A 13763-nucleotide genomic window follows, 5' to 3' on the forward strand; every position below is an offset into this window, starting at 1 on the left:
CGGGCCCCCGCTCCCGCCCCCAGCCCCGCCCCGCTCAGCCCCGGGCCCCGCCCCCTCCCCGCCCGGCCCCGGGCCCCGGGCCCCGGCCCCGGGCCCCGCCCCCGCTCTCCATAGTTACCGCGCTGTGGAGGCGGCGGCCATCTTGGCTGCGGAGCGATGAGCGGGTCTAACCCGAAGGCTGCGGCCGCGGCTTCGGCGGCTGGACCCGGGGGACTGGTGGCTGGCAAGGAGGAGAAGAAGAAGGCGGGCGGCGGCGTCCTGAACCGTCTGAAGGCGCGGCGGCAGGCGCCCCACCACGCGGCCGACGACGGCGTCGGGGCAGCGGTCACGGAGCAGGAGCTGCTGGCGCTGGACACCATCCGGCCCGAGCACGTCCTGCGCCTCAGCCGAGTCACCGAGAGTGAGTGCCGCGCGGGCCGCGCCCTCCCCTCGCGCCGTGCCCCGGCTCCCGGAGCCTTCAGCGGACCCGGCCACTCGACCAGCTCGCGGGTCCCCCCAGACCCCCTCGGCCGGCCGGGCTCTGCCCCCGCCACGCTCACGTTGCTCTGGTGGGGAAGGACTCTCCTGGGCTTGACCTCATTCCTGTGAGTCCGGCCACGCTAGGATGCCCCTCGGCCGGTCGGCTCCCAAGTTCTGCCGGACCTGTTTGGGTAGAGGGCCCCGTTCAGCTGAACTGAACCCTCCTGAGCCGGCCGGGGGCCGAGGTCCCCTCATAAATGGGCCCTTGGACCCTCAGCCTGGAACCCCCGGCCATCCGTGAAGTTAGCGCTCAACCAGGTGCCCCAGCCCTCTGGCAGGCCAGAAGCCTTACCTGCTTCCTCCGCCGGCCCCATTGCAGCCCTCCCCCATTGCAGCCTGCCGGGCCTCCCTCCCGCTTTGGGTCCGGAGCGTTGCCCCTTAGTGTGCAGGTGGGTTCTTCCTCAGACACATAGCCGTGGCATTTCCTGCTCATTTAAAACTGTGCCACATTAAAACAAAAATAAAGTTTCAGTTTGTGGACAAACTCCGACGTGTGAATCCTGCTTTTGACATTCTCGTGAATTAAGAATGATTTCAGGGTTTCAGAAATGCGTTTCCTGCACAAAAGGCAACCATCCTAAGCTTTTTCGTTGATAGGAGGATGGGTGGGAAGAAAAATGTTGCCCAGTCCCTGCCCTGGGTGATCTGGTGATCTCCCTTTTTCTGTTCTCTGCCAAGCCAGTCCCCGAGTTGACATCTTTTCTCTTGCTGCTGTTTTCCCTGCAGGAGTGTGCACTCACCTGGTTAGGCCCATCTTGGCCTGCCCATCACTCCTGGCTTGCAGTCTCCTAACCCGGTGGCAGCAGCAGCATTCCCTGGATGGATCGAAGGCTGCCATGGTGTCTGCTGAACTGCTATAGCAGGCAGCCCAGGGCTGTGGAGGTTCACCTCAGATTGCCGATGGCAGCTCTAGTAATTTGGGAATGGAAGTTTGTGGGGAGTGGGCCTTGGTCCACCCAGCGAAAGGGAATTCCCATCTCCTAAAAGAGTTTTAATTTGATTCTAGATATTTGGATGCCCCCATTTCCCAACACTGTTTGGGTTGGGACTGTCTTTAGCAGGCCTGAGCATATCTTTAGACATTCTTGCTATTTAGACATTCTTGCTAGTTTTATTGAAACAGTGAGTGTGAAAAAGCCTTTTTTCTGAACCAGTTTTCATTTGGGGCTCTGAAAGTACACACATGCTCAGCACCTGGTCTTGGTAACCTCATGCCCTCTCTTGTCACCCAAGTGAATTAGGGTTTTCTGTGCCTGGCCCTAAACAGGATTCTCAGTGGGCACTCAGATCCTATCTGGGGGCTTGGGATTGTTGCTCATTGTCCAAACCCACCTGTGCAGCTTCTTAGAGAGAGCCTGGCAACCTCTTTGTTACTCTTCTTAACGTCTTGTTCATTCTATCCAGCAGATATTTGAGTACCCTCTAAGGGTCCAAAGCCGATGTTAGCCTTTTTAGCAGTTACAGAATAATCAGTAGTTGTCAAGTTTGCCATCTTACTAAAGAGACAACTTGTAAAACACGAAAACAACTAACTCAAGCAATAAAAGATCAAGTATCAAAATGAGTTGTGGAGAAGGTGCTATCCGGAATAATCCTAGAAAGAAATCAATGAAATTTGCTGTGATTAGAATTATTTGAATTTGCTGCTCAGGTTATAGTCGTTTGGGCCTAATGCCTTCACCGGCAGATGTATCCTCTTGCCTGGATATGTATAATATGTATGGTCTACTGTATGATTTTGTGTAACCCACAAACTAAGAATGGTTTGTACATTTTTAAATGGTTGAAAAAAACTTTAAAATCTTGAGACACGTGGTTATGTAAAATTCATATTTCAGTGTCCATAAATACAGTTTTACTGGAATATAGCCACATTCATTCATTTGCGTATTGTCTGGATGCTTTTGTGGCTACAATGATAGAGTTGAGTGGTTGTGACAGAGACCATGTGGCGGCAAAGCCTAAATTATTTCAAATCTGGCTCTTTACAGAAAAGTTTGCTGATCTCGGCTTTCTTACACTGACAGTTGGCAAACTAGCGTTGTATTATCCGCTAAGTCGGTTTAAATGTCTTAGATTGGAATTCTATAAAAAGTTCTCTGCCCTGTTGTGACATCCAACTTGATAGATAATGAAAGATTTTTAAGTGTTTCCAAAGAAATCCACCTTTTCTATCCTAGTTTCTAAAAGTTTTGTAATTTTTCATCCAAAGCAAGTCCTTGTTCTTTTTTTTCTTTGTTAGATCCCCTATTTCTGTCCATACAACTTCTGCTGGTGATAACACATGACAAAATTTTTGGGAGTATTTTAAGTGTATTGTGTAAGAAAAAAATCTGAGTTTGCTTCAAAACTTGAGAATTAAATAAATGGTAGTTTTGGAGGATTATTTAACAGTGTTGGTTTCTCTCTTGGTTTCAGATTATTTATGTAAACCCGAAGACAACATCTACAGTATTGATTTTACCCGCTTCAAAATTCGAGATTTGGAGACAGGGACAGTACTTTTTGAGATTGCCAAACCTTGCGTTTCAGGTAGGCCTCAACGTTGTAGTGACCAGTAGACAGTTTTGAGCCAAAGGTCTTTGAAACTCAAATCTTGGTGTGCCACTGCATCCTGTTTCCTGGACGCCAGTGTGTCCCTCTTCTGTGACTTCTTCCCGTAGCCTGGCCTGCCAGGCATGGTGGTTTGAAGCTGCGTTCAGAGGCTGATGTTTGTTGGATGTCTATTCTATGCTGATCACTGTGTTCCACATCTTTATGCACGTCAGTGTATGTAATCCTCACACCTCTGTGAGGAATTACTGTTATCTTCATTTTACAGTGAAGGATCTGAGGCCTAGAATTCCCAAGCGACACTTTCCTAAGGCCCTGTGCTGGTTCATCTTATGTTGCTTCCAGTTGGGAAAGGAATCCTTGAAATTAAACTATAATGAGGAAAACTCACCTGAGCTTGGAGCCCTCTTGGAGGATGATAGGGAGGATTCAGGTCCAGACATGAGGCAGTTTGAGCCATCTTCTCACTCTCCTTTACGTAGTGCCTTGGATTTCCCAGACCTGGTTTGGATTTTAATCTCAACCATTTTCTGGAAGAACAGACCCAGGAGCTCAACTACTTGGGGTTCCTTAAATTAGCCTCTGATAACTGCTTCCTGTGCTTGTGATAAAAAGTGCAGGGGTTATTCATTCCGACCAGGAGACCACAGAAGCCTTTGGAGCACCTCACTGGAGGTTTAGCGCCCCCTGGAGTTAGTCATTTGTTAGAATACTGGTACAGATACTCATAGTATCAGTGTGGTTTCTAAACTTACTTTGCAGTGTTTCTCATCTGATTTGCTACTTAGAGCCTGCAAATTTGATAAGGCCCCGATTTCACCCCTACCTGGTGGTATTTATGCCATCATAATCTAATACTGACCAAGGCATCTAAATGCTCAAGTTCATGGGTAGTTTTTGTTGTTGTTGTTGTTTTGTGGGTTCTTTTGTTGTTGTTGTTTGTTTTGAGACAGAGTCTTTCTCTATCACCCAGGCTGGAGTGCAGTGGCATGATCTCGGCTCACTGCAACCTCCACCTCCTGGGTTCAAAAGATTCTCCTACCTCAGCCTTCCAAGTAGCTGAGATTACAGGTGCCTGCCACCACGCCTAGCTACTTTTTGTATTTTTAGTAGAGACAAGATTTCACCATGTTGGTCAGGCTGGTATCGAACCCCTGACCTTGTGATTCACCTGCTTTGGTCTCCCAAAGTGCTGGGATTATAGGCTTGAGCCACTGCGCCTGGTTGCTCATGGGTGGTTTTTTATTGGGATGGTCACATCAAGACCAGCTAGCTTCCTGGGTCTATGGTGTTCTTATCCCTAAGCCACATATCACAGTACCTGGGACATTTCAAGGACTCCAGGCCTACTACAGGTATGTGGTTTTGGATTAGACTCAGAGTTGTCATTTCAGTATAAGACAGAACTGTTTCAAGAAGGTCAGCTAAAGATACTGTAAAGTATCTTGATTTTCAGTCTTTCTAGTTTTTACATTTAAGGATCTTGATTCACTTGGAATATTTCCCACATTGAGGCTGGGTGTGGTGGATCACACCTGTAATCCCAGCACTTCAGGAGGCTGAGGCAGGCGGATCACTTGAGCCCCAGGAGTTTGAGACCAGCCTGGGCAACATGGTGAAACCCCATCTGTACAAAGTACAAAAAAATTAGCCAGGTGTGGTGGCACATGCCTGTGGTCCCAGCTACTCAGGAGGCTGAGGTGGAAGGATGGCTTGAGCCTGGGAGATCAAGGCTGCAATGAGCTGTGATCACTCCATTGCACTCCAGCGAAGGTGACAGAGTGAGACCCTATCTCAAAATAAAGCAGTAAATATAAACAATAGAATATCCTCACACTGAATCAGTACCTTTCTGCTGCACTTGTTCTGATGAATTTGAATCCCCAAGATTTGCTCTAACTCTCTCTGAATCACATTGTTGGAGCCAGGGTTTTAGAGTCTCTGGGGTTGAACCCCTACTCAGCCTGGTTGCCCAGTCGCTCTTGGGCTTGTCAAAGGCAGAGATGTTTGATGCTGAAAAAGACTTCTCTTATGTTGTACCCATGTACAGCTTAGACCTGGAGAAAATGTCCTCACTGGACACTGGGGGGTACTAACTCCTATTCACATTAGAATTAGAATGCTTATTCTCTGATTCTTTTTTTTTTTTGAGACGCAGTTTCACTCTTGTTGCCCAGGTTAGGGTGCAATGGCGCAATCTCGGCTCACTGCAACCTCTGTCTCACGGATTCAAGCGATTCTCCTGCCTCAGCCTTCCGAGTAGCTGGGATTACAGGCATGCGCCACCACGCCTGGCTAATTTTGTATTTTTAGTAGAGACAGGGTTTCTCCTTGTTGGTCAGGCTGGTCTCAAACTTCTGACCTCAGGGGATCCACCCGCCTTGGCCTCTGAAAGTGCTGGGATTACAGGCGTGAGCCACTGCGCCCAGCTCTCTGATTAATTTTACAAATCTTTCATCTGCTGGGTTCAGGAGTGGACTAGACCGGAGACCAGCATTAACCATGTAGAGTCAGAGGCCCCCACATCTGCTTCACCCTTTCCCAGGTGGTCAAAGGGTTAGGCCTGGTATGACCTAGAAGTAGACATCAGTTAAGGAACTATAGTATCCCAAGGCTGTAGGTCAATGTCTCCTATTTAAATAACAAAAGTATTTTTAGTGATTTATCTTTGCAGCCTGTCAGAAATTTTTGTATTCATTGAAATAACTTTGTTGATAAGTGTCAACTTTTGTAGCCTCATTCTTTTAGGTTGGTGCTAGCGCTTCAACTTGATTAGCTGCAGACCTAGGCTGTATCATATAGACCGTGTCAGGGGCCCATTTCCCAGCTTGTGTTTCAGGCTTCACCCTTAGGATATGGCGTAAGCTCTCAAACTATTTTTTTTTTTTTTGAGACAGAGTCTTGCTCTGTCGCCCAGGCTGGAGTGCAGTGGCCGGATCTCGGCTCACTGCAAGCTCCGCCTCCTGGGTTTACGCCATTCTCCTGCCTCAGCCTCCCGAGTAGCTGGGGCTACAGGCGCCCGCCACCTCGCCCGGCTAGTTTTTTGTATTTTTTTAGTAGAGACGGGGTTTCACCGTGTTAGCCAGGATGGTCTCGATCTCCTGACCTTGTGATCCGCCCGTCTTGGCCTCCCAAAGTGCTGGGATTACAGGCTTGAGCCACCGCACCCGGCCTCTCAAACTATTAAAAAAGGCTAATCGCTTAGTGTTGAAGAATAGGCCTTGAGTCAGAGGGACCTCGATTCAAATCCCTGTCCCCCCCTCTTACTGTTGGAGGGACTTTGGACATGTTACCTGACTTCTCTGAGCTTGAGCTTCCTGATCTGTAAAATGGAGACAGTAACACCTCACAGGGTTGTTGTGAGGGGAGGAGTCTGCCCTATAGCAAGTGTCCTACCATATAGCAAGTGAGCAGTAAACACTGGCCATTCTTCTTGTTGGTGTGATTACTGGGAATTGGTTGCCATTGTGATGTTGGGACTGGTGATGGAACTCTTGGATTGAGAATGCCGAGATGGTGCACTGAAGATTTTGTGTGCTCTTTCAGACCAGGAGGAGGATGAGGAGGAGGGAGGTGGAGACGTGGACATCAGCGCAGGACGTTTTGTCCGCTATCAGTTCACACCGGCATTTCTCCGCCTCCGGACAGTCGGGGCTACGTGAGTACCATTACTACTTGAGGGGAGAACATTCTGTTTGTTCACAGAGAAGAGTGTTTTCTGTTGGGTTTTGGGGTGGCTTTAGAGGAGGGAGGAGGCAAAGTCAGGCTTACAGAGATTTATTTTCCAGGGTGGAGTTCACAGTGGGAGACAAACCTGTGTCAAACTTCCGGATGATCGAACGGCACTATTTCCGGGAACACTTGCTGAAAAACTTTGACTTTGATTTTGGCTTCTGCATCCCCAGCAGTAGGAACACTTGTGAACATATCTATGAGTTTCCCCAGCTTTCGGAGGATGTCAGTATGTATCCCCTGACTCTTACAGCACTCTAGATTCTGAGGGCTACAAGGAACAAACCTTGAAACCCATCTGGTCCAGCGCCCTGGCTTTGTCTCATGGCAGTGCTGACATGATGCGTATCTAGTCATTTGACCTCAGGCTTCTCATTTCCTATTGCTCCTGGCTCCTGTTCCAAACTCTGACTCGGCCCCATATGGGAGCAGTGAAAGGTTTGTTTGTTTTTGTTTTTTTCTTCTCCTGAGACAGAGTCTTGCTCTGTCTGTCGCCCAGGCTGGAGTACAGTGGCATAATCTCGGCTCACTGCAACCTCCATCTCCCGGGTTCAAGCGATTCTCCTGCCTCAGCCTCCTGAGTAGCTGGGATTACACCACGCCTGGCTAGTTTTTGTATTTTCAGTAGAGACAGGTTTTCACCATGTTGGCCAGGCTGGTCTCAAACTCTTGACCTCGTGATCCACCCGCCTCGGCCTCCCAAAATGCTGGGATTACAGGTATGAGCCACCACCCCCTTGCCCTATCGCCCAGGCTGGAGTGCAGTGGCGCGGTCTTGGCTCACTACATCCTCTGCCTCCTGGGTTCAGGTGATTTTCTTGCTTCAGCCTCTCGAGTAGCTGAGATTACAGGTGCCTGCCACCATGCCCGGCTAATTTTTTGTAGAGACGGGGTTTCACCATGTTAGCCAGGCTGGTCTCGAACTCCTGACCTCGTGATCCGCCTGCCTCGGCCTCCCAAAGTTCTGGGGATTACAGGCATGAGCCACTGTGCTAGGCCTGAAGGTTTTTCTTTTTTTTTTTTTTTTTTGAGATGGAGTCTTGATCTTGACGCCCAGGCTGGAGTGCAGTGGCGCAATCTCGGCTCACTGTAAGCTCTGCGTCCTGGGTTCATGCCATTCTCCTGCCTCAGCCTCCTGAGTAGCTGGGACTACAGGTGCCCACCACCATGCCCGGCTAATTTTTTGTATTTTTAGTAGAGACGGGGTTTCACCGTGTTAGCCAGGATGGTCCCAATCTCCTGACCTCGTGATCCACCCGCCTTGGCCTCCCAAAGTGCTGGGATTACAGGCTTGAGCCACTGTGCCTGCGTCTGGCCAGCCTGAAGGTTTTAATAATACAGGCCATCCTTTTAGTGCCTCCTGTGGGAAGACAGTGCCTAAGGAAGATAAAAGGAGGCCTGTGACCATCCCTGGGACTCTGATCAGATAAAGCACCTCTCCTGTGCACTGTTAGTCATGGTTTTCCATTGTTTTAGTCATTGGCCCTTCACTTTTTTCTTAATCAGAGCTAGATGTGAAACTGTAGGCTAAATAGAATCAAGGCCCGAGGACTTCTTTTCCATTCCCTGCAGGATAGACAGTTGATTGGATAAAGTGTTGAGATAGATCCAGCAGGAAGGAATGGGGCTATTGCAGATTTTGGGGCAGGAGTGAGGTGGTGGAAGTACTGTCTGAGGAAGAGTGGCCTAGACCTGGGGAGAGCACCAGAGGGAGAAGGCTGCTGCCATGTAGCCTCGGCAAGGGAAGATGGGGACCAAACGAGAGAAAGAACAGGCCTTGTCAGTTTCTGCGACTTTGGCCTACCCACCTCAGGATCACATCCTTTGTGAACACATAGGGAAAATTCAAGGCATTTATGAGGGTGTGAATGGAATCCTGTGACTAATGATGCCTTAAGTTGCTTTGTCGGCATCACTGATTGTTCCTCTCAGAATCCCAGGTCCTTAGGAATTGTCATATTCTGAAAATCAGATACCCTTTACTCGTGTGGCAGTGCAGTTCCCAGGTAAAATGAGGATTGCTGAGATGTGGGGCAGGGTGTTGACGACAGCATCTGATTCAGACTTGAACCCCTCCTCCCAAGCTGACTAGAATATGTAGATACTTGCAAGAAAAGATGATGTATAGTGATTTTTTACCCATGAAGCTAAATCAGCCTGGAGGGCAATATTCTGCATATAAACCAAGTAGTTTTGGCATTGGTGGGTTCAAAGAACTTTAAAAAATCAGTTTCGCTTTTTGAGAACTGTGGTGAGCAACAGCACTTCCTCCAGGGGACTCCGAATGGCATGTAATCATTAACTCACAACTGATCAGAGGTAGTATTATCTTTACTCTCCAGTATGGTTATAGCATGTAATCATTAACTCACAACTGATCAGAGGTAGTGACTGTTAATTATCTTTCCAGTATGGTTAAAGAGGTCTGGGCAGTTGCTTGAACAAACAAGACTTTAGATCCCAAGACAAGCAGACCTATTGCTGGATCATTTGCAAGTTAATACCCAAAAGGTGTACAGAGAAGGCTCCCTGCCCTGTGTTCCTTGCACTCATTCCCACGTAGGATTCCTTGGGGTGTCAGGGGTGTGTGTGGAGGTGGGCACAGTGAGGCTCAGATTTCTGAATTTGGACTGGAATGTCTAGAGGTGGTCCACTGACCAGAGGCCAGGGCTGACTTTGGTTAGCTGAGAGCACTGAGTAAATAGGTTGGTGGGGTCCATGTTGGGAAGAGGGTGAACACATTTCCCTGGTATCTTGGCTGAAGAACCAGGCTGGAGATGACAGACGAGGCCATGGTGGAGAGTTGATTGCATCCTTACGCTGAAATGGAGATCATGTTCAGTTTGGGGGCCTCTGTGGTCTCCCCAGCTGTCAAGGACTGCCTCCTTGTGTTCTGATCTCATTATTCTGGCAGAGTATACTCTGAAGCGCTGGCTTATTTTGGAGGAGATACAAAGTTTTCTCCCACCTACCCTGTGGGGCAGACTCAAACATAATTCTTTGCTTTTTTTCCCCCTTTGCCTGACTTGCAGTTCGTCTGATGATTGAAAATCCTTACGAGACCCGCTCTGACAGCTTCTACTTTGTTGACAACAAGCTGATAATGCACAACAAGGCTGATTATGCCTATAATGGAGGCCAGTAAGTGCTGCAGTAGTAGATAGGGGAGGTGCTTTGCCGCGGCCACAAGATCTGGCACATGGAGGCGATTGAAGCTGCAATTTGTCAACACACATCTGGAACCTGGCCCCAGGAAGCCAAGGCTGGGGTGGCAGTTTCCTGTGCGCCAAAGGAGCTGCCAAACTGTGCTGTGTTTTCTTCCCCAGTATTTTTTCTTCCCTTTTTTTTTTCCCTGCCCCTTAGGTTGCAGAGGTACTATAGTAAAGTAAAAGGTTAGGATAAGGCTGCTGGAATCCAGACAAAAAAGTTTATTTTCCTGTGGTCTGGCTGCCTGTTGGTTGTCTTGACAAGCCTTTGTGTCTTCAGGCATAGCTGTGCCTGGTGAGAAGGCTCCGGCCAGGCCCACCAGCAGTTCAGCAGCTTTTAAGGTTCCTGGGTGCTCTGGGAAGTGGCAAGGTAGGCCTCTTCCAGGTAGCTCCTCCTCTCACCTCTGGCATTGCCATCAGTGCAGTCTGCCCTCGGTCTGTGTGAAGTCTTAAACCAACTGGAAGAAACTTGAAAGGGTGGGGAGGGAGGGGAGGTGCCAAGAGTGGAGGTACCAAGGAATGGGTGATGCTCCCAAGCTGAAGGGTCTACTTTGTGGAGAGGCTGCTGCTCTGTCTGACTTCCAGGGTCTCAGCCAGCCCCTCTGGGAATAGACCAAGGTTTCAGCCTGGCAGTATCTTCTATTCTCATTTTGGAGGATGGACAAGCTTGCTCTGCCTCTCCTGGCTCCTCCCTTCTGAGTCTCATGAAATAGAATGTGTCAGCTCTGCTCACGCAACAGTAGTATCTCTTGAGGCCAGAGCAGGTCTTGTATTTTGTTTTTTTATTTCCAGACTTCTTTTAGGGAGGTTTTATAAAATGACAGTGGTGTTCCCAGCATATGTGATACGCGGTTAGACTTCTGATAGTATTAATCAGCTTCCTGGGGCTAATCTGGCTTATGTTGGGAGGATATGCTTACGAATCAGCAGCAGCTTTCTAAGGAAGAGATGTGACTTTTCTCTGCACTGTGCAGCCTGGAGGATCGGCTTTTGATGGGGATTTGACTCCGAAGCTCTTTGTAGATTTCTTTTTTAGGAGGATTTTCCTATCTACCTTTCTACTGAAGTAGTTTCTGGAATTATCCTGATGGATCAGAGTTAAGTAATGCAGTCTGATCCTTCAAACTGCTAGTTAGAATTGTTTTAGGTGTTCAGGAAGGGTAAAATAGGCTGAGGTGGCCTGTCAGAGTGATGTGTTCTCAAAAAAGTTTACCTGCACATCTGTGGGCTGCTTTTGTCCTCAGACGCTTAGTGGACAGACTCCACAAACCCTCTGATGAGATGATTGATGTGGCCAGGGTCCAGTTAGCATCAGTAGAAGGATGTCACTAGGAAGGGACCAGGTATCTGGTAAGTGACTGTGAGGTGTCACAGTACCTGTGACAGGAGAGTGTCCTGAAGTGCTTGGGAGAAAGGCTGTATGGGGGCCAGGGACAGAAAAGACAGTATGTGGCCACAGAAGTTCCTGTGCATCCACCACCAGTGCTGCCCCCTGTGTGGGCTCTAGAGAAAGTGGCCCCGAACCTTGGCCCAGTGCTTTGTACCAGGCCAGAGTCTTGGTGATGCCACGTGCTGGCAGCTTTCTCACTGAGAAGGTCCTAGCTTACCCCTGTGTGCTGGCCTTGGATTCAGCCCTGAGGGAGGGAAGAGACCATGCCTCCTGTGGAGTGGGTTCCTTATCACCAGACTGGCCACTCTCAGAACTGGCGTCCACTGTAAATCCAGGTGCCTTACGTGTGGCTCTGTCCCTTATGCTGCTGGGGAAAGCTGCATTGCCATTATTCCCACCTCCTCATTGGCAGATAGATGCCAGCACTGTTAGCACTGTCTCCTCACCTTTTGTTTCTCATTGTGGCTCCTCAAATGGGATTTGCATGTTCCTGTCAAGCTTAACAACAATCCCTTCTCTCTTTGACAGAGGCCCACGTGGGAGAGTTTCTACTATTTGATATTTGAGTATTATCTGGGATGTGGTTCTAGAGCTGCCCAGAGCTGTGCTCAGTAGAGCGTGTCTTGGAACGTGCCCCTGGGCAGACTGTATCTAGTACACTGATGGGCTATCTCTTATCTGTGGTGTTTGCTTGTGCTAGGAAGAGGATGTGGAGGAAGGAGGAGGTGGGCAGTCTGGCTTGAGTTGTGCTGTATCCTCTACCTTGTTAGCTTGCCTTAGTCTCACTGGAGACCATTTGCGGATAGTGCTTGGTCCATGCCCAGCAGGACAGGGCTTTGCTGCTTCTGAAAGTCTGGTGTTCTGTATCTGGGGCTGTGGATTCCTGTGTCTAGCTGCTCAGGAAATCTTGAGAAGCATTCCACTCTGGGGTGTTAACCAGTATGAGTTTGAAATTCAAGTCTTTGTACCTGAGTTGGGGAGAGAATTGCAAGGTATACTTTCTCTGAAAGTAATAGAACCCGTCAGGCTGCCATGTTATTAAGGAATCTGAACTGTTTATAGCAGTTACCTTGTGGGTGATACAATGGGAGGGGGCAAAAAAACTACCTGCATAGGGGACCCTGCCCTCTATCAAGAGCTGGGAGCACATTTCATCAGAGTAGCAGGCCCACCTGGTGCCACAGGGCCTGCCCTTCCTGCTTCTATTCCTTTGCCTTGCAATCTCCTGGAGAGAGCCTCTCTTCCTGTACAGCCTTTGGGCCAAAATGCCCTTCTAGCTTCTCCAAAGAAGATCCTAGTTTATTTCATTCTATGTTTTAAAAGGTAAACAGGACATAATAAGTAAAAGAAGTTTTGGGCTAAAGTAGGGTATGTCTCCTTATGTATTAGCCCAATACTGTTTTGCAGAGAAAACATTTTTCAAGCATGTACTTCCTGAAGACACGTCAGTCTTTGGGCCATTTGATTTCCAATACATAGGGTGGAAGAATGTGATTTGGGGCTGACCATAAACTGGAAATTTGTGAAATGGCAGTGATTGGGCAATCTTCAGTTTAGTTTTTCAGTTGAACTGGAACTCATTTCTGGAATGGATTTAATAGGCCGTGTCTAATGTACAAACTGGGTGAGTCCTGCCTTAGTGTGTCCTGCCCCACCAGTACGTGTCCAGGATACTCTTTTTTTCCCCTCTGTAAAGTCACTTTCTTCTGATGGCCATTGTCACTATGATGTCAGGTTTGGGGATGAGGACAGTGTGTCCTGAAATTCACAGGACTGACTCCTCACCCCAGTGCACAAGGATTCCTGTGGCATAAGGTGCTGCTGTACCTAATGTAGGAGCCTAATCATTGAACCATTGTGTTACATTCCATGTCACAGAACATCTCAGCCTCAAGAAGGATTTGGTGGAGGTGAATTTACCCCTTGTTTTACAAAGGACCGTGTAAAGTCATTGAAGTTGTGAAAGTCTATTTTTTTTTCCTGTAAATCTATTTTTTACAGAATATAAGAAACATCAGTGACCTGATCTGTCCTTCCTCCTCCTTCCCGCTTCCCCCAAAATCACATTCCAGTTTTTATTGTCTTTGTGTCCAAAGTAAACTAGGTGACTTATTTGTATAAAATGTTATTTTGCCACAAGAGACAGTAATAAAGATTTTCACAGTACGTCTCCCTCATCCTGTCTCCTGATTGTTGGGGCACTTGTGTTGCTGAGGGGAGCAGGGGCGGGTGGGGCCTCCAGGTTTCTCTTACTTTGGCTATTATGTGGCCCTTCTGTAAGTAGTTTAACTAGAGTATAGCTGGCTTCTAGGGTGATTGAGGAATTGTCCTGGACTTTAGGCTTAATATTTTTGCTTTGTATT

The 13763-nt window shown here is 48.3% G+C and overlaps 1 protein-coding gene across 1 annotated transcript; it reads left to right on the forward strand.

Annotated features, from left to right (window-relative positions):
• The first annotated feature begins 121 nt into the window (after positions 1–121).
• UNC119B (unc-119 lipid binding chaperone B) lies at positions 122–13566 on the forward strand. The gene is made up of 5 exons (XM_003907266.3): positions 122–400; positions 2938–3051; positions 6619–6730; positions 6861–7033; positions 9837–13566. The coding sequence occupies exons 1-5, from the start codon at positions 157–159 to the stop codon at positions 9947–9949; spliced, it is 756 nt and encodes a 251-aa protein (XP_003907315.1). The 5' UTR covers positions 122–156; the 3' UTR covers positions 9950–13566.
• The last annotated feature ends 197 nt before the right edge of the window (positions 13567–13763 follow it).

This window comes from Papio anubis, chromosome 9, assembly GCF_008728515.1.
Source record: "Papio anubis isolate 15944 chromosome 9, Panubis1.0, whole genome shotgun sequence".
Taxonomy (NCBI): Eukaryota; Metazoa; Chordata; class Mammalia; order Primates; family Cercopithecidae; genus Papio; species Papio anubis.

Excerpts from the sequence above, each read along its gene's own strand:
- UNC119B (XM_003907266.3), top strand. The coding sequence starts at position 157 with ATGAGCGGGTCTAACCCGAAGGCTGCGGCCGCGGCTTCGGCGGCTGGA. Across the intron at positions 401-2,937 it reads CCTCAGCCGAGTCACCGAGA|ATTATTTATGTAAACCCGAA; the intron begins GTGAGTGCCGCG and ends TCTTGGTTTCAG. Across the intron at positions 6,731-6,860 it reads CTCCGGACAGTCGGGGCTAC|GGTGGAGTTCACAGTGGGAG; the intron begins GTGAGTACCATT and ends TTTATTTTCCAG.